The sequence below is a fragment of the Papilio xuthus genome, unplaced genomic scaffold (assembly GCF_000836235.2).
Source record: "Papilio xuthus unplaced genomic scaffold, Pxut_1.1 DF826961.1, whole genome shotgun sequence".
Lineage (NCBI taxonomy): Eukaryota > Metazoa > Arthropoda > Insecta > Lepidoptera > Papilionidae > Papilio > Papilio xuthus.
The window spans coordinates 3,358,845-3,379,799 of record NW_013531688.1 but is presented as its reverse complement, the minus strand read 5'-3'; the positions used below and the strand labels follow the sequence as shown (position 1 = coordinate 3,379,799).

General features: G+C 32.5%; 3 protein-coding genes across 3 annotated transcripts in view; 1 reads left to right on the top strand and 2 right to left on the bottom strand.

Annotated features, from left to right (window-relative positions):
- Positions 1-20,955, top strand: part of LOC106120051 (intron-binding protein aquarius) — a 51,875-nt gene that overhangs the window by 10,761 nt on the left and 20,159 nt on the right. The gene's annotated exons all lie outside the window — the stretch shown is intronic.
- LOC106120056 (probable G-protein coupled receptor Mth-like 3) lies at positions 190-10,334 on the bottom strand. The gene is made up of 9 exons (XM_013315233.1): positions 10,129-10,334; positions 2,847-3,070; positions 2,455-2,640; positions 2,195-2,310; positions 1,873-1,951; positions 1,367-1,530; positions 1,135-1,282; positions 782-874; positions 190-622 (listed from the first exon to the last, which is right to left on the bottom strand). Exons 1-9 carry the CDS (start codon positions 10,132-10,134, stop codon positions 415-417), a joined length of 1,224 nt encoding a protein of 407 aa, XP_013170687.1. The 5' UTR covers positions 10,135-10,334; the 3' UTR covers positions 190-414.
- On the bottom strand, positions 12,019-20,594 carry LOC106120054 (G-protein coupled receptor Mth2-like). Its single transcript, XM_013315231.1, has 8 exons — positions 20,204-20,594; positions 16,855-17,046; positions 16,183-16,301; positions 16,032-16,110; positions 15,402-15,562; positions 14,927-15,065; positions 13,237-13,326; positions 12,019-12,744 (listed from the first exon to the last, which is right to left on the bottom strand). The coding sequence occupies exons 1-8, from the start codon at positions 20,509-20,511 to the stop codon at positions 12,528-12,530; spliced, it is 1,305 nt and encodes a 434-aa protein (XP_013170685.1). The 5' UTR covers positions 20,512-20,594; the 3' UTR covers positions 12,019-12,527.

The following is a 20,955-nucleotide window of genomic DNA, read 5'->3' as shown; positions in this document are numbered from 1 at the left end:
TTAGAAGTTTTCATGAAAGCAATGAGATTTTATATATAGTTATTTCTTTAACGAAAAACATTACACTTAAATAAACTGTTTACTTATTTTTAGTAACTAATTATAATTGTGGGCATCCACTACCGTAAGATCCGTAAAAAAATATCATCAGAATATCTCACAGAGAATTAGAGGGATGGCAATATTGTTTGAGTGTTTCGGCAATGGAAACCTACCTTAACACACATATGTATATAGTTAGTTCGACCTATCTTGGCATGTGCTAAACGTCCTTTGCCTTTTGTTCAACCCTCTTGACAGCAACTAAAGCACTAGAGTTACGGCTGAGAATGAAAACGCGCCAATTTAAGTTGAACTATCTATATCAAATGTATTATATAAAATGACTTAGTAAAAAGGCGATATATTAATTCGTTAGTTAAGCCTGACTTCAACCGTATCGTCGGCCAATATTTCCTGATCATCCGCGTCGTCGTGTGGACTCAGTTTTTCAGCAAGCGGTCGTGTAATGAACAGACAGCAGTGCTCGTTGGCTAAGCCTTGCATCGCTCTCCTTCGTAGTACCACCAGAATTAAGAATATAACAACTCCTTGCAGACAATTGAATATGTCCATTATTTTCCTGAAAAAAAATCAAGTATATTTTAGTATCTTAAACTTTCTGTTTTCTAGTTTTCTGTTGTTTTTTTTAAGAAAAGTCGTAAAAGTAGCCATTACTTGTCCATTCTTTGCTTTAAATACTTTATGCATCATATATTAAACAGTGAATATTAATAATTACCAAATGATATGCGCTTCGCCGTGAGCAAAACTAGCGATTTCAAACGTCCAAGAGATCCCCATAACTAGGAACAGCTTCAGAGACACCAGAAATCTGAAAATGTTTACATCGTTTGTAGACAGAAATAAAAGTTTTGCAATTTGTCCGTACGGTGCGTAAATTCGATAGCGATTTCAGTCTCACGAACTTGGAACAATTGTGCAATAGTTACGCAATTTTTAACTGATTATTCTTAAATTACCTTCTAATATTATCATCGTTGCTGTTTAATTATCTTATACTCGACATATTTCGATAAAATCTTTAAGGACGAAGTTACGCGGACGTACAATAAATAATTTACATTTTCTTACTTGTGCTTAAGATTGTTCAATTTGCTGACTTCGTACTTCCTATTTTGTTGCATCCATAAGTTGAAAGATGAAATAACAAAGAGTATAATATTGGCCGCAATGAGAACCGCGATCGGTCCGTAAAAGAATATCCATGTTTCAGTACGACCTGGAATAAAAAATGATTATTTTTCATTGTTGCCCGATTCGAATAATTAAATAAAGGAGTCGTAATTTTCTTTATCTGTCTTACCCTGGAACCAGCAGCTGTTGTTGCCAATGCCCGGCTTCCAGTGGTCTCCCTCCGCGAAGTTTGTGATGAGGGACACAGCCAGGAACATGAGCGTGCAGCCCCAAGCATAGCAGCTATACCAAAAATACTGCTTTCTCTCAGTCTTCTTCAAGTACGCTGCATCTCTGCAAATATAAATCTTTACAGATTCCCAAACTATTATCTTGTAGACCCATATTGTTCTTAGTTTTATCAGTGACTAGCTGACGCCTGCTACTCTCTCCGCGTGGTATTAAAAAATATTTGCCTATGTGGTCTACCAGACTGTTGTATATCTATGCCAAATTTCATCGAGATCTATGCCGCCGTTCTGGAGATATCTTCAAAGAAACATCTATACATCCAAACATTCATAATCTTAGTAAGATTATAATAGTGAGATATGTTTCAATTGAAATTCGCGCTTTATAAGTACAAGATTTATGTTTTAGGTATGATTTAGGAAAGTTAATATGAATAATACTTACTGAACGCTGCGATACATGTTTATGCTGATGACGTTCATCCAAAAGAATGTTGCCATCATCCAGAAGTAAACCAGGAAACCTTAAGAACGAAAAATAATATCATATTTAATAACTGCAATTATAAACTTATAATATAACCCAATTGCAATTATAACCCATAATGTGGTAAAACAAATGTTTACCCACATTATGGGGTTCAAACAGCTTAATATTGAAGACGTAATTTTCATTCAAATTGCTTGAGATTTTGGATCATCACTTAATGATTAAATACATGTTTCCTTTGTTTCTTTTTAAAATGATTGGAATATGATGCAATTACCTGCAACGGTGCATATATCGCCGGCGAAATGTGGGCTGAGTTGCAGCACGCCCAGGGAGAGGAAGCCCAGAGCCATGCTTACGCACATACACATGTAGCACAATCCTTGCAGGTCCCTGGAATTTGTAGTGTGTACATTATGTTGGCGGTACCTTGTTTCATACCCACTTAAGTTTGTTTAGGCTTTTTTTTTCATAGTTGTCTGGTAAACATAATTGACTGCCTTCATTTTAACTTTTGTGCTTTAAAGTTATACATACCTCATTTGCGGTAAATACATGTAGACAGCAAAGGTGGCCGCCAGAAAAAAGACAGAGATGATGGTTAAAATCCCCCCAGTTTCTATGTTGTTTGATTGGCTCACTCTCTCAAAGCAAACGATCGCAACTGACAGATTGCGCATGCTTGGTATACTGGAGTTACGGTCCATTGTACCAATGCAGTATCTGAAAATTACAAAATATAATGGTAATTTACGATTATACCTTTCTTCATAAGTATTATAATTTAATGACAACTATAACCTCTTTGGACGAATGTAAAATTTTTACCGATGCTATGTTTTCGTCTTCTTAATTAAAAACTCCTAGATAAGCTGTCTTTTAATATGGATTCTTGGATTATAATAATTAAATCATTGCATTACACTTACTGGTCAGTATTTTCAGCAAAGATAAACCCTGGCGAATCTTTGGTGCTGACTTTATCATTTTGAAGGATAATGTCCCAAAGGACCATGCGGCCACTGGAACAGTTTAATGCGATCTTCTCTGTGCCGCCGCAGTAGCCTCCTCGTTTGATTGTCTCTTGGTTGGAGCAGCAAGGTCGCGCGCAAGACGCTGCGCCCACGCATACCAACAATAGTAATAGTGGTCCCTGAAAACAAAAGTATCGTTGTTACTGTCCGGATACCCAAAGGAACTGGCCCGATTGTAAACTGAAGTTAACTATAGGTTGGTCACACTGTTATCAAAGTATCGTTTGGTTATTGATCTTGACACAGTACCTTGTTAAAGTGTATCTTCGATTTAGATAGCCTTTTTTCAGTCAAAAATAACAAATGACAGTAGTTAAAAAGTGCGAATAAGATTTTTTTTTTAATTTATTCCATTTATTTGTTTATTTAATTTGCGTATTGATAATATTTAACCTTCAGTTACTGTTCATTGAACTTCATTGCATCATGTGCCCTTATCCTATTAAGCTGACCATTGAAATGCAACTAAATATAAATGCATTATTTTCTTTACGATATGAATTTCTCTTCAGTATCAATTGCTTTGCAAGTGATCGTTTTTTTTTCGTATCTTAACACCTGGTTTTTGGACAATTTTTATCCGTTAATTTAAATGAAATAAAAAATCTGAAGCCTGTTATTTTATATGAAGACGATAAAACATTTGATAATCTATACATAAGTATTAATAAAATTGCAGTGCTTGTATGTAACATGGAAAAAATCACTTCGTACACATAATGTATTTGCGGTGCTGATAACGAATAACCAATTTTTTAATTTTTGTCTGTCTGTTCTCAAAGCTACGTTTGTTCCGGGTAATCTTTGAAACGGCTGGACCGATTTTGACTTGACTTTATAGGAAGGTTACTGACGCGCGCGGCAATAAATTAAACATTTTTTTAATTCTACGTAGACGATATCGCGGGCGACAGCTAGTTACAAATAACTACGTCATAATAATATAATAATTTGAATGAGAGGCCGGATGTAGCGAGATAAATGTATCAAACGCACGGAATGGTAGTAAGCCTGCATATCTACGCAACCCTGAGGGTCAGAGGTGAATGAATTTTATATAATAAGTACATGACAATGATTGCTAACTCGCTACTAATTTGTAAAAATAACATTCGGTTTCCACAGTCATAATAATTGCCTAATTTCGATGACTATGACGAATTAAAAGTCGTCCAGCGTCGTGTAACCTGGATTACTTTAATAATAACTATCAATTAATAATGGAGAGAAGAGCGTCGTTGGCTCAGGGGTTAAGCACTTGACTTGCAATCTGCAGGTTCTGGGTGAAACCAGGGATTCGGTAGTCCCGCAATATGCCAATGTGTTTTTAATTCCGATTTATATACATCATTACATATACAGTTATCTGACGTTTTTACGGTGAAGGAACACATCTTAATGCAACTACAGGTATCTGTGGTTTCAAAGATATGTGTGAAGTCAACCAATCCGCACCGCCAGCGTGGTTGACTATGGCCTAGTCAGCACTAATTTAGGTATGCTCCAAGCCCCTCGCTGGGGACGTATGTGAGCTAATGATAATTATTAGAGATGTTAGTGAAAGTTAGATTAATAGTAAAATTATTGTTTTTTTATATAAAAGCATTTAGCAAAGAATACAATTGATCGTGAGTTGTAGAAATGACCTTTGCAACGGCGTGAAACCTAATTATCCTCCTTACATGTTATTAAGGATCGCTGATTGTTCCTTGACCCAGTTCGAGGCTCTGCCTCGGTGACCTGCCTGATCTGCGATATGTTAACGATTCAATTAATATCTTTGTTCATTGATAACATCATCTCAAGCACACAATGTGAGAATAGTTAAATGCAAGTACTATGAAAATCAAGAGCGCCTTTTTGTCAGATTAACAAAGAAGGTATTTTTTGTTTGAAACTTTCTTCGTCTGTAACGGCTCGATTTATTTTGAATATTGTGATGTCATACGATTCGTTTTCTTTGTAACTTAAGACGAATATTTCGAATTCTTAATGCAAGCTACGCATGTTCGGCTTTGACGATTTTGACCTTATATGTCTAATTTACAGGCAAACTAGCTTGTGGTAAAACACTAAAACTGTAAAGTTATGTTTATTATTTGTTGTAAGGAGAAGAGGCCGAAAACCTATGAAAGAAGTGCGATTATGTCGGTAAGGTTACATGAAAAACGATACTAGGCGTACATAAGTCATGCGTTGTAGAATATATTTTGTATAATCTTACTAATATTATAAACGCGATTGTTTAGATTAGATGGATGTTTGTTTGAAGGTATGACGAGACCGGCTGAACGGTTTTCTATGAAATTTGACATAATATAGAACATAGTCTGGAAACATAGGCTACTAATTTAGTTTTTTTTTTCATTTCGCGGGGACGGAGTCGCGAGCGACAGCTAGTTGATTTTATAAATAACATTACATTACGTAACTATTAAACCTTTTGTTTTGTGAAATGACAATAGAAATTCGTCTTAGATGTTGAAATCGGACATATAATCTATTACTAATATATAAACTATTTTTTTTTGTTAAACGATTTGATAACGTCATTAGAACGACAAAAACTGAATAACTTGTCAACTTATGCCGGATTCAGGTGGTACGTTAGAGATCAATAATAATGTGTTGTTCCAGATTACATTTGTCAAATTTTAGCGACATCATCATTGTTTAATTGTTCTGGAGATACCTAATAATTAATACCCATTTATCGAACATAATATTCCCGTTTATAATATAACTATCAGTTGTCAGTTCCTTCGACTGCGTGGCATTAAAAAATCCAGTACTATATCGTATGTCATCCGAAGATAGTGTAAGTTCCCAACAGTGAAAGATTTTTTTAAATCGGTTCAACAATTTCAAAGCCAATTCAATGCAAACATTATTATAGTATTAAGGAATATATAAGATATTATTTTTTCTCTATGTAATAGGTAATCCTATGATACGCAACACGTGATAACACGAATAAAACAAACACTAATCTAGTTAAAACCCAAAAGTTTTTTCAGCTTTACTAAGTGATACTCTTTTTAATTTATTAAAAAAAAAGTTATTATCCGTTTATCTGAAGATTAATAAAAGAAATTAAGATAAAGTTTTTTTAAAAAAAAAACTATTAAAACAAGTTTTTATTATAATGATGTTAATAAAAATTATAAAAAGATATTCGTTATGATGATTTAAACGAGTTCCAAACTGCGTGGTGTCGTTTCATGATCAGATGAACAGCAAAATTTGGTGAAACTAAAAAAGCTTGTAAGAAGCTTTTGAGATCTCTGTTTTAAAGAACTAAATTTATAGACGAATCGTCTGTCACCTTCTAGACGTTCGTCATAAATCACGTTGTTTTAATTATCAATTACTAACATAATGGTGACGTGTTTATTTATCTTGATCAAGATATACTTCAGCTAATGTAATTGATATAAATACTAGGCAATTCGGTGACTATACGTAATATAAACATATTGCTAAATTCGCTTCTTTGAAACTTCTTGATAGTACTACAAGACCCAAGTGTTTTGATAATAATTTGAGTCATAATCAGTTAATTCTAATTTTACTACAATACAAATAAACGTAATAATCGTACCACTTGTGAAATATATACGCAGTTGGACTTTCATAGTAATTTGTACATTTTAACTGACAGACGTATGACATTTTGCATGTTACGTAAAGTCAAAAGGTCAAGTCGGGAAATATAAATACATTTAGTGAAAATGAAATTATGTAAGGAAATTAACACTGGTAATTTCAAATGCTTATTTTGTAGCTAAGTCTTCCTTACATATAGTGTGGCATACATAAGCCAGGATATGTGCGTTGTACGAAATATTTTTTGGTAATCCTACTAATTTAATAAATGCGAATGTTTAGATAGATGGATGGATGGATGTTTATTTGAAGGTATCTCCAGAACGGTTGTATGGATCTCGATGAAATTTGACATATAGATAGAGCATAATATAGACTTATCATGTTTTTTTCCGCGGGGACGGAGTCGCAGTCGACAATTTGTGTTGGAATAAAACTGCTTTATTAACAAATCTAAACGTCTTGTTTAGAGAATAACAATCATACAAAACGTAAGTTATGTTTACAATTAAAAATAAATGTATAGATTATAGATAAAAAATAAAAATAACAGATAAATCGACTTTGAAATCATTGTAAATGAAACTTTAGCATAGACAAATTTGTATTTATCTTATCACCGGGATGTACGGTTACTTCCGTTAACTCATATTTAACTAGGATCCATTTTAAATTATATTACAAGCTAAATGTTGCCCGTGACTGTCCGCGCGGAATTAAAAAAATAACAAGTAGCCTATATGTTCTCCCAGGCTATGTTCTACATGTGTGCCACATCAATATTCATTGAGCCGTTCTTGTAACAAACATCCAGGCACATATTAACTTTAGCGTTATAATATTGTAATTTTTTTAAAAGGATTTGTGTATATAGCGAGTTAGTCGTAAGCTAACATTAACGTTTTAGTTACTCCGATGGGTCTGAACTAGTCAGTGGTTTTACTACATTTCTGAGTTTGTGAAATTCAAAACTTGAATATCACTAATTCGTCTTCTCAATAATAAAATACTGTGACGTACTCGACGTTAAATATTCCGAGAATAATTATTACAAATGGAGATTCCGTATCGTCGCTTCTTCATCAACTTGTTTACAAACGAATGATATGTTTTTTTGTATCGTTTGCCTTATTTGTATTGCGGGAAGACATATATGGGATAAATAAAAAACGGCACGTGCTTATTATAAAAACATTGCCACATTGACAATTCTACCATTACTTGTCATCTGATTCCAGACAAAGAATTGAATAACCGTTGGTTTCCGAGACCAAAATACAATTATAAAACATATCGTCATCCCTGTCATTGCCTTTAACAAAACACAGAGATAACAATATGTTGGGATGTTGGCCTTAGAAAGCCATGGTAAGTGCCTTATTGGTTTTGCTTACAGATATTTTACTAACTCGCTGATGACCTAAACATTTCTTTTCGCATGGTTAACGTGATGTGGTAAAACAATTTATTTAAATAATCATACTGTAAAAAGCTTTATTTATTTGAAAAGATACGATATTTTTTAATGACATTGTTTTTAATTATTATTTGGATGTATTAATTCGTTGCATGTCCGTTCATTAATCCCAATTTAGCCAACATTGTGCGCGTGCGCCGTTTCTTTTTGTCCGACACTTGAGATGTTTAAATATAGAACTTTACGCGCCATCTCTGTTTATTCGTGTCGGATGCAAACAAAGGAGAAATAACCACTTGCATTTTAATTGCTTTTAATTTGAAACAACATTTATGGTGTGAGAATGAACTGTGTTTAAATATTTTCATTAAAAACAGCAACAGTGCTTAGGGAGATACGAAAGTGTCATAAAAGTCAATGACCTTTTGAACTTTAAGCTTAATAACTTTGTATGTAACATTTAAATTATATAAAAATATCATTTAATAATTAAAAAATAAATAAATTGTAAAATCAATTAATACAAAAACTAGCTGTTGTCCGCGTGAATTTAAAAATAAACTAATTAGTAGCCTATGTGTTCTTCCGGACCATATTCTACATATAGTTTCGCATTTATAATATTAGTATGATATGAGATAGTATTATTAATAAGATTATTATTGAATAATATTACATTGCAATAGAAACCGATGCATTTAAGCTATTGAATTAAAGTTTTAATGTAAGCATGGGCTGTGCTCACGTTACAAAAACTGACATGTGGCCATGTGGTGTCAGATAAGTTGGCATCGCTATATGGTCCGGGGTGCATTGAACATTTATCACATTTGTGTATCGATTTGTGAGTAATATTCCAATTGAATAATGATTTAATTATGTACAAAACATTATAACATGCTTTAACAGAAATAACGCCTTTCAAATTTATCACAGAATAGGTTACACTTATAAAATGACAAGAATGTAAGTTTGCTAATTTATCACATTTAATAAAAATCTTGTTTTCTGACTGTCAAACTGTTTAAAAGAAAAAAAATTTAGTTTTTTTTTCAATCAATGAACAATAAGTAAGAAATTATACCACTGTAATTGTCTGTAAATAATTAAAAAAAATTATAATTGTAAAGTTACTTAGTTTGTTATTCATTTTATTACCAGATGCTGTAATATAGGTTAGATGGATGAATAGAATGTTTGTTAGAAGGTACATCCAGATAGGCTTTACGGATCTTAGTTAAATTTGGTATAGATGTAGAAAATAATCTAAAAGATTACCTAGGCTACTAATACATTTGTTTTTAATTCTTCGCAAACGGAGTAGCAGGCTAAAGCTATAATTTAAATATAAACAATAATTTGTTAGTCGTAACCCCTGTGTCGGGTCATAAGCGAAGTTTATTGACTTTACATTCGACTTATCGTAAGATACAAATGACAGGCCAACTATGTTTTGTTTCACTGACAAGGTGATATAACTATCATGCTATTCATGTATGATTTAGTTAATATTTAAATAATATAATAATAATAATAAAATAAATTAATAAATCCATCGTGATGTATCGATTTATTAAAGAGTACCCGCAAATTTATAATACACGCGGACAAAAAATTTAAATATACTACTGGTATAATATATCTTAATAATCCTTGAAACAATCAGTATATAGTGTGAAATTTAGTATAAACATAATAAAAGGAAAGATACATAAATTAGGTATATAATAATAGTATTAAAATACCCACCACATAGATAAAAAATTAAATTCTTTTAAGATTAGCTATGTTGTTTCTCTAGAACGTTTAAACGTTTAAAACTCGCTAAATATTAGATATAACTATGTAAATATGTAAATTCATTTACTACTCGAGACTATGTACTCTGTAAACATCGTAATTAACGTAATGATATATAAGTACGTGATAAACTTATTGATATGTCTAAATATATATTCTTTATTGCTGTAAAAATAATATTGCATAAATAAAAAAATATATAATTTTGAAATTATACTAATTTACAATTTTATAGGAAATAATTTTATTTCCAAGTATTAAATATACATAATTTTTAGCAATATATAAAATCAAACAAGAATAAAAATATTAATAACTCTTTAACTCCTATTTATTATAACGAAAATGTCTTACCTTCATTTTGTCCAACAGCGAGTAACCGTTACAACACCTCGCAGCACATTAACAAAATGCACAAACAGCTATGAATCGATTATCTATAAAATTTATATTTATTTCGATTCTTAATTATCTGTATCGAGAAACACTCGATGATGCGTCGTTTTTGAATGCGTGCGACTTGCACGATGCCGTGAATGAAATTAACGCAATTTTACTTTATCGTTTTGTCATGATATTTAAAGGGTAGCTAAAGTTGATATTAATGTACAGTCGCTAAGAAAATTGTTACGAAATTATATTAATAGGTACTGTTGTAGAAAAAAGTAAATATTTTCAATTGAAACTCAATGATTACAATAAATTATTAATGGGCAATTTTATTAATTTAGCTGTAATAAAATTTATTTGGCTGCATAGAAATAATGAGTTCGCGCCATTTTCTTGAAAATACGTAAGAATAAAATATATGACCATAACGTGACAGGAATTTTTCGACAATATTCAGAGAATTTACTTTTTCTTAAATTGATTTTCACGAATATGTTCTATTGTGACATTGATTGTTTAAAAAAAAAACAATTTTTCTATAACATTTCCGTATTAAAATCGGGGTATCGCCAGGCACGAATAGTTAGTAATATTTATCTCGGAAATAAATCAGACCATAGCGATAGCTTGCTTGTTATCTTTCCGTATACAAATACGTTGATACAATGTGTTTGTATTATGAAGATTTTGAGTTTCCACTGCCCAATAACACGTACAAAACATATATATTATTCTCTTCTGGTTTTAATTATTGGAGTGTTATGTCAGTGGTAAACCACGGTAGGAATTTACTCGATTAAAGCCTTTATACACCTTCAGTTTAATTGTTTAATTGACTGGCTTAAAACTTATAATAACATGTGTCGATCTTCCTCGACCATTGCAAACGACAAGTGACTATCAACAGAAAATAGAAGGCAATGTTTTCTGTATTTTTTAATCGTGATGGCTATCTAATAAAATATATTTTGCTCCGCTTTTATCTGGAATCAATTGCTATTTTGTGAGAATCTCACGACTTAAGACCTGAATGAATCTTTTCAAACGGAACCTTTTTAATATATTTTCGTGTTGTATTACAACGCCATCTAGGCAGCGATTTAAATACTACCACTTCTTGCTGCAATTTCACTTTGAATATGCAGGTACTATATAATTGATAATTATTTTTTGCATATGTATAGATCTGTAATAACGATCCAAATTGGATCATTCAATGATTCTTAAACCGACATTCGATTGATAAGGTAAAGTAATGTAGTTTCCGAATTCTGAATATTATCTACGTAGTGCAGGAAGATGCCGCTAGATGTAGTTAAAATAAAACTAATAAAATTTGTTTAGAATTTCAAAAACGTTTAAAATCCAATATTGATTTTTTTAATACATACTAGGTTTTTAAATATTTTAACCAGCAAATAACGACATAACAGGATTTTTTGGTTTATAAAATAAACATGATTGATTGTTATACATAACATTTATTTGTTAGTTGTTATAAAAAAAAAACGACAAAAAGTCTATTTTAAAATACAGAACCAACATTTATATAAATATTTTAAAAAACTAAATCTCTGCTTAATTTACGTTATTCCATTATGATTAGTTTTGTAAGGTTAAACCACCATAATATACAATTGGTACAAAGATTTTTTTGTATACGTATGTATGTATATTATACATAATTATATACATTAAAATATTCTTCATAAACTTATATAGATTCTTGATTAGAACTAAACTGCAATAAAATAAATAAGTACATATTGTAAGAGTATCTTGTTTGATAAATGCGTGATTTTAATATTAATTTCAAAGAAACAAATGCATTATCATTAATTCTTATTATATGTATGTATCATAAATTAAAATAATATTTTATTTAATTATTTCTGTGTTAATAACGTAACATATATGAAATATTTAAGGTAAAGTTTTTTGACTAGTTTGGTACTGATGCATTCTTGTATTCTTACTGCTATCGGTTTTTTTAAAGTTTAGTTTGGGAATTTTACTATTCCGGTACTTTACAAACCCAAGTCGGATATTTGCACGTAGAATTTAACCTACATCATTTCTACATTCGATTCACTATTATTAAAATTATTAAAATTAATCAATAAAATTAGGTACTGTTTGTACTTCACAATATTATAGTTTTGCCCTATAGTATTACAGTAATAAGCTCCTTAGATTCATTCCAAACCTTCCCCTTGGCAAATACAGTTTGAAGACATTATAAAAGTGTTCAAGTCGAGTCGCAGATCAAAAATACAGTAGGTATTTGGGCGTTCTTCGAGGCTTATTCTAAACCTGGTTACAGTCAGCGGCTATCATTAGTATGTGTATAGTAAAATCATGGCCTAATTGATAGTGACTTTCTCGTCCATCGGCACATCCATGGTATGTTGTATGACGTCCTCGTCGTCGTCAGCGAGCGCGAGATGTCGCTCCACGTGCGGCGCGAGGCAGTCGAGCACGCCGCGCCGCAACAGCGCCTTCACCACGCGTCTCCGCAGCACCACCAGCACCAAGAAGATCAGCGGACCTTGCAGCACGTTCACAAAGTCCAGTATTACCCTGTAACAATGAAATAGTTGTGTTGTCTCAAATTACGTTATCGTACGAGCAAAGACATCGCAATTAGGCCGAAATCAATATTCCATCTAATAGAAAATAATAAAAATATAATCAAAGCGATCTTAAAGAATCGAATCGATCGAGTATTAATTTATATTTCATTTCTCTTTTACTAAACACGCCACTAGTGGACTGTCGTAATTGTAACCGAAATAGCGCATAGCGAAGCGTCTGTGATTTACTTTGCATACAAATACAATGCCTTTAGGTTTGCTATTAATAGTTGGTCTTTGTGCTCGAGTCAAGATAACGCCACGATAACAGTTATCGAGTCTGTTGACGTCATTATCATGAACAATTATAACGCCCACAAGTACTGCATCTTACAAGTCTTTGACTTTCAAGATATGTTAAACAATTTTTTATTTGGATTTGGTTGTAATTTACGTTTTGTCTTTGGGAAACGGAACTGATGGACACTGTAATACGTACCAAATAATACTTTTATTCGAAACTGAACTTATCATCTCGAAGACCCACGGAACTCCCATTATGATGAACAATCTGACAGTCATCATGAATCTGAAACACGAAATGTTAATTGTTAATTTTTTGAACATCGGCCACATTAATTTCCATTATGTCGTTACTTCATTCGATATACAAACATAAAACATATGACTGAAATTGTTTATCTAATACTCAATTAGTGTAAATCAATAGAATTAAACTATACTAATAATATTAGGATGTAATCAATTAATATGGACAAAAGCTAGTGAGATTTTAATATGCTATACAGAAAACTACGACCAAATATTTTAATTTTACTATTGTTATAAATGCGCATATATGGATCTCGCTAAAATTTGGCATAGATGTAAAACATAGTCTGGAAGAACACATATCTTATATCTTTAAATGAGCAATTCTTATATATATAAATATATAATTGGAATCTCGGAATCGGCTCCAATGATTTTCATAAAATTTAGTATATAGAGGGTTTCGGGGGCGATAAATCGATCTAGCTAGGAATCATTTTTAGAAAATATCATTTTATTCGTGTTTTATCGATAATCAACTTAAACATAAACTTAACTTTTTCTATTAGTAAGATCGAAAAATATTATTCATATTTCATCATTTTATTAGTAATTCGTTCTTAAATATAATTTCCAAAAAACACAATTTAAAAAAAAATACCGAGCAAAGCTCATCCAGATTTCGCTACTTATTCAGTATTTTTTAATTCCGCGCGGACGGAGTTGCGGGTGAAAACTAGTATCTTAATAATTCAAATTACATGATTATTAATTAGGATCAATGAACTCTACATTGTATAAGAAATAAAATGTATAAAAATGTATTACGTGTGTGTGAAACAACAATGATAAAGATACGCAGAATATTTAAATCTCTTTGCTATTGTTGTAAGGACGTTATGTAATTTGTAAAACTAATGGTGCAGCATTCCATTTAACACTGAATGGTTATTTGTCTTGAATAATAAAGTCATATTTCGTGAACATGATGTATTTATTTATAGCTAAGAGATAATTTTTTGTAACTTTTGTCTGACTGTTTGTCCGCAAGTCCGAGTTATTTCCGGGTAATCTCCGAAACAGCTTGACTTTGACGGGAAAAGGCTGAATGTATATTATTAAATTAAGGTCAGTTTTTTTTAAATTCTGTGCTGACGAAATCGAGGGCGAGCTTAAGATAATAATAAAAATAGGTATGGTCGTCAACGTAAAAGTAATTAAATCAGTTAATAAGTACTGAGATTTTGTATTACGTCATTTCTGTTTTAATGTTTAACGATATAATTTGCATTTTAACGATACATTTGTCAATCTATAAATAAACGGTGACGAATAAGGTGCGGTAACTAAACAGAAGACGATCGAAGATATAGACAAAGATATACCAATCTTACTAATATTATAAATGGGAATGTTTTGATGGATGGATGGATGTTTGTTTGAAGGTATCTCCTGAATAGCTCTTGATGTTATTTGGCATAGATATAGAACATAGTCTGGAAGAACACATATGCTACTTATTCAGTTTTTTTTAATTCCGCGCGGACGGAGTTGCGGGCGACAGCTAGTAATGAAATCAATTGTATTTGTTCACCCATTTCATGTTAGGAAACTGAAAGATCAATCAGTATACAGACTTGTATTTAAGGGCCTTGAGATGCGTAGATGCGAAGCTCTGCCGCCAGAGCAGCACTGAGGTGTACACGAAGATGCAGATGTTGGCTGAGATCAGGATTGACATCACACTGTACATGTAGTACCACTGCTGCTTCTTGTCTGTTCACATGTAAAGGCAATTTTAGTCAAACATCAATAATCAATTACTAACGTTAGTAGGTAATCAAATCTCTGTATGAAACATATCGTTATCCTTGTCATTATGTTAGACAAAACTGAGATGGTTATATGTTTTAAACGGAGATTTTGGTCTCAGAAAACCGAGGTTAATGAATAATACGAATTAACTTCGTTTAAAATTTAGTCATTTTAAACTACTGTGTCATGTTTTAGTAATTGCTTCAATTGATATTTTTTACTAGTTGCCCGCTTGACTATAGGGGTTACATGAACATACAAAATGTTCATAAGACTTGATGTCATCATTTGACATACCGAAAAACCAGCAATGGTTCAATCCTATTCCGGGCTTCTGATGATTCCCAGGAAGGAAGTTTACAATGGCCATGGCTATAGTTATCGCGGCGCTTGCTCCCCACGCATACAGGGCGTACCACGCAAACTCCTTCCAACCGTAGTCCACTGTTAATGGACGTCTGAAACATCAAACAAAACATTGACTCAACATTCTTTAATACTGATGCAGTGGAGTTAGACAAAATGCAATCGTTTCGAAGCGATTCCATAGCAAACTTTAAAAATGTACTAGCTGTCGCCCGCGACTCCGTCCGTGCGGAATAAAGAAAAATAGATAGTAGCCGATTCTCAGACCTACTCAATATGCTCTCAAAATTTCATGAGAATCGGTCAAGTCATTTCGGAGGAGTATGGAAACGAAAATTGTGACAGGAGAATTTTATATATTATAAGATTGAACTGACAATAACTTTTGGAGAGTCATGTGATTGTCGCGCGTCAGTTCCATACATTTTTGAAGTTCGTTATGGAATCTCTTCGAAGCTAATGCATTTTGTCTAACCCCTCTGGTAAATCTGCATCGTATTTTCAAAACATGAACTATCATATGACATTATTACTGTTAATATATGTTAGTATGGTCCATACCTCATGTTACGAAGGATCTGTATTGATATAGCATTGGTCCAGAAGAAACTTGCAATGAAAAAGTAATACGTGAGAAAACCTAAAACAGAATAACATTGTTTATTGCCGTTCAAACTTTGTATTAAAATATCTCGTTTATTTGTTTTCATACCTCGAGTTGCGCAGAGATTCATGTCGGAGTATGAGCTAATGAGATTCATAATCGCCAAACAGAGCAAACCAAGAGCGAGAGAGATGCAGAAACATATGATACTCTTTCCGTTCAAATCCCTGAAAAGATTAGAAATTCAATTAAATAGAAGACACAGAAGAATTCAAATCCTTTTTTAATGTTAAATAGTAACCAAATGATTCAAACTTTCGTGTGAGCGATGGGCCGCGTCCGCGAAATAATACCAGTACCACTTATCCTGATGAAGGGTCCCCGATGGGCTCGAAACTAGGCGGTGCCACCACCGGACCGGAATATACGTGAGTGTTTAGCCGTGTTTATATATCAGTTTAAATAATAACCAATTTTCTAAGCATACTGGTCACAGATTTGGTCGTTGACGACTTAATGGTGGTAAAAAAGCGTACAGCGATCTGATGATAACGCTGAAAAAGCGAAGTGACCGCTGCCCGTAGATTGACATTCACAATTACAAATTTAATCTCAAATATTTAGGACGCTATACTTTTTATGTGTAAAGAAGAGGATGTACAAGAAATGGATAATTCATTTTTTTATACATAATTACCTCTCTACCAAATCTAATCCTCTTTTCCCCTTCCCTTTGGGAATTTGGCAGGAGTTTAAATGATAAGTTTAATTTGTACTCACCTTACTTCAGGTAGTGCAATGTAGACAATAGCTGTCAGAGTTAGAAAAATGACTGACACAAGCATACAGTACGCCAATACGCTTTGATCAACTATTGCATTCTCTTCGTCTACCTCGCAAATGATGGCTGCTTTCCTCGCATTCAGTAACGAAGATGTGTTCGTACTTATAGAATAATTGCCAATGCAAAATCTGAAATTTAAAAACAAGTCATTGAATTTAAAAACTTATTTTTAATAAGTTAACGTGATGATAATAATTATGTAGTCATGTTGATTGCTATTTTGCCTTTTGTAGATAGCCTTGAGGCGTACGTTGAATTTAAAGTGCATTCCAATATTGTCAATGCACAATTTAAGACTGACAAAAGGTCTTGAATAATGGAAGATCGTATCAGCCGAGTCGAATTTAATTAATTATAAAAAGTTAGGTGATACTAAAATATATATTCTTGTCTTCTTTTTTCTATGGATGGCCTAGGTCTCGAATTTAGACCATTATTAATTCGTTTAGTTTCGTTTATCATCATCATCAGCTCACTAAACGTCCCCACCGAGGGGCTCGGAGCCTACCCTAAGTTAAGGGGGATTTGGCCATAGTCAACCACGCTGGCCAAGTGCGGGTTGGTTGACTTCACACATATCTTTGAATTTCTTCTCAGATATGTGCAGGTTGCATCACGATGTTTACCTTCACCGTAAGAACGTCGGATAAATGTACATATGTTAATCGGAAATCGTAAAACACATTGGTACATGGCTGGATTCGAACCCAGGACCTGCAGATTGCAAGTCAAGTGATTGACCACTGAGCCACCGACACTCATGTTTCGTTTATATCTTTTGTTATTGCCAACCCTACATAGTGGCATAAGGACAAGAAATATAAGAAATGATTTATGGTTGTCATTTAATCCATTGTCTATGTAATAATGGAAACTGACTATATGTTATATTACGTTTAAAAACTACTAAGGCACGAAGCTATAGTTGTCTCCCTCTAATCGATGTTAAAAGATTGTGTAATAAACTACTTTGTTTTTGTTGGTTTTATTTATCATACACTTAAGATAGAATGGTTTATGTTGTGTTTTAGATTTTATAGACGGTTAGATTTACTTTCGGCGCAATTTTACTGCGTTATTTTAAAGTGGTACATTTTTACTTTGATCTCTTTTTGTTTAAACTCTTTAACGAAATTGTATTTTTTTATAGCGTGAAAAGGCAAAAGTGGTTCTAAAGTTTTTTTTTGTATTCCATTAATTTGAAAACAAAAAGAACGTATAGAAACCATGAAGATTACCAACCATTAAAATTATTTTTTAAAAACTGTTTTCTATCAACTAATGGAAAGAATTTAAGAAATGCATATAGGTTTAGATTTAAAACATAATAAGCCTATGTGTTCTTAAAGACTACATGCCAAAATTCGTTGAGACGTTCCGGAGATACCTTCAAACATCCATCCATCCTAACATTTGCATTTATAATATTAGTAAGATATCGTTACCTGTGTTTAATTCTATTTCTTTGCTATCCACAATAATTGCTTGTGTATTACCAATAATGTTTACTTTATATTCTAATATACTTCCTGAACAATTGAGTGATATTGGAGATATCTCTGACGTAGGACTCCAGCATATTCTGGACTTGTTTATTACTATAACAAACTGATCAGAATCACAACAAGCACGTGGTGATTCATCCAGACGCACTGCATTTATTACATTAAAAATTAATACTAAAATAACAAATTTACTCATGTTTTTATGGAACTACTCGTTCGAAACTAACGTCTTACTGAATATCTGCAAGTAATATTGTTGTTATTCAGAATAGTAAAATATTTTCCTTATTTGTTTAACGTTTAATTTTAAATGTTGTCATATTAAATTAAATATTTCCCAAAAAGGTTGAATAAATATATTTTTATTATCTTAGGGAATTTATACTTTAAATACCTTCAATATCTTTTCTTTATGTAACCAAAATCACTGTTTAAAACATATCGTTGTCCCTGTCATTATAATTGACAAAACAGAGATAACAATATATTTTATAAAGGGATTTTAGTCTAAGAAACACACTAATAAGCAATAGTTTTAATAAAAGTTTTTGATCTATTAACTTTTATTTTCGTATTTTTACTTGAAATATTATACAGTGCGTCGGTGGCTCAGTGGTCAAGCACTTGACTTGCAATCTGCAGGTGCTGGGTTCGAATCCCGCCATGTATCAATGTGTTTTTCGATTTCTGATTCACATATGTACATTTATCCGACGTTCTTACGGCGAAGGAAAACATCGTGATGAAACCTGCACATATCTGAGAAGAAATTCAACGATATTTGTGAAGTCAACCAACCTGCACTGGGCCGGCGTGGTTGACTATGGCCTAATCACCCTTAACTTAGGGTAGGCACCGAGCCCCTCGGTGAGGACATATAGTGAGCTGATGATAATGATGATTATGATTATTCTGAATTTTTAATAAACAGTATTACTAAGTGACTTCAATTACAAGAACTAAAAAACCCGACTCTTAATACGTTCACTGATATAGCAAGTTAATTTTAGTACGAAAGTAACTAAAAAAGGCAGAGGCACTGGACGTGTTAACATCTATCGTCTTTTGAAATCTGTTTATTACTCCAATCGCTCTTTATTTGGCAGCCGTCTTACCAAGGACGGACGTTAAAATAACCACTTCTTTATAAACAAAAATCATGCGATTTTTTTAACCGTAGCGTAGCGTACCAATGCCCGCACTTTTAGATATATTCTAGAGTTTTGAATGTAATATTAGTTCCAGAAACCGTTGGCTCCAACTTCAACAAAATAGTAAGGAAAATCTTATTTTTATCTGTTCTTCAATGATGTTGTATTTGTACTTGATTACTTGTTCAGCCATGAGACGCCCACTGCTGGGCATAGGCCTACCCCGTTTTAGCGATGTTTTAAAAATAAAAACATGCGTTATTTCAACATTGAAAATAAAACATCTGTTTTTGTGTATATTTAGCATTATGCAATAATGCGTCATTGTAAATAGTTTAAAAATTTTCACAAAAAATAGATTTTTGTCTAGCTTTTATAATTATACCAATAAAAGCCGTCCATAGATGGCTATGACGCCCTAGTTTTTAGTGCTAGTGAGGTTATTTATTTTTATTAGGATACCACACCTCGAAAGGAAAAAAACGGAACCCTTATAGGATCACTTTGTTGTCCGTCCGTCTGTCTGTCAAGACCCTTTTTTCTCCAAAACGCGTGAAGGTATCAAGTTTGAATTAATTATTTGTGTAATTACATTGAAAAAAAAATTTAATGACAACTTTAAAACTTACGTTTCAGGCTCCAATTCAGATTGAAAGTTAGGCATACTGATAACCAAATATTTCTCATCGTTCACACTAAATGTATACGTATCGTCTTCAACTAATAACACATTTATCTCACAAGTAATTAGCACTTCAGAATTAGTTCCCGATACAGGATCATAACATGTTCTAGTTCTGTTTACGCCCTTATATATAAACTGGCCTGGTTTACAACAAAACTCGCTTGAGTCAACATATATTGCACTTAAAATAATTACAAGCATTATAACAAAGCCTGACATTTTGTTCATTTTCACTTGTTCTTTGTAAAGCATTACTTTCAATAAAAACTTAAAATTCTACGTAAATTGAACGAATTGCCGGCAAGTAATGAACCGGCGCGCGCACGCCTCCTTGTTCTGACTTACACTACTGAGTTTTTTTGATACTAGACAGTACGGTATTATCAGTGTTGTCAACCTTAACTTACAATTTACACATTTTATTTCTTTATCCACTTATTCTCGCTGGTTTATTATTAAAAATGATAATAACACGAGTGGAGTTGCTATTTTATGACACTATAGATTATTTGAGTCAATAGAAATAGTTATATCTTAGTTTTATAGCTATTTCTTTAAATCGAATGTTCCAGAATAATTTGCTAGAATACGTATCTTTCCTGTTCATGGTTGATATAGATAATAACTAGGTACCTGGAACCATTGAACTGTTTACTGCATATTGATAAAATCGAATGTTGTGTCATCATGACCCCA

Bases quoted from the DNA above. Each gene is read 5' to 3' on its own strand.
- LOC106120054 (XM_013315231.1), bottom strand. From the start codon at position 20,511: ATGCTTTACAAAGAACAAGTGAAAATGAACAAAATGTCAGGCTTTGTT. The intron at 15,563-16,031 runs GTATGGACCATA...TTGATGTTTCAG, and splicing joins CAGATCCTTCGTAACATGAG to ACGTCCATTAACAGTGGACT. The intron at 13,327-14,926 runs GTCTGTATACTG...TTCGTGTTTCAG, and splicing joins CTCAAGGCCCTTAAATACAA to ATTCATGATGACTGTCAGAT.
- LOC106120056 (XM_013315233.1), bottom strand. The intron at 2,641-2,846 runs GTAAGTGTAATG...TGTAATTTTCAG, and splicing joins TTTGCTGAAAATACTGACCA to ATACTGCATTGGTACAATGG. The intron at 623-781 runs GTAATTATTAAT...ATTTTTTTTCAG, and splicing joins GGCGAAGCGCATATCATTTG to GAAAATAATGGACATATTCA.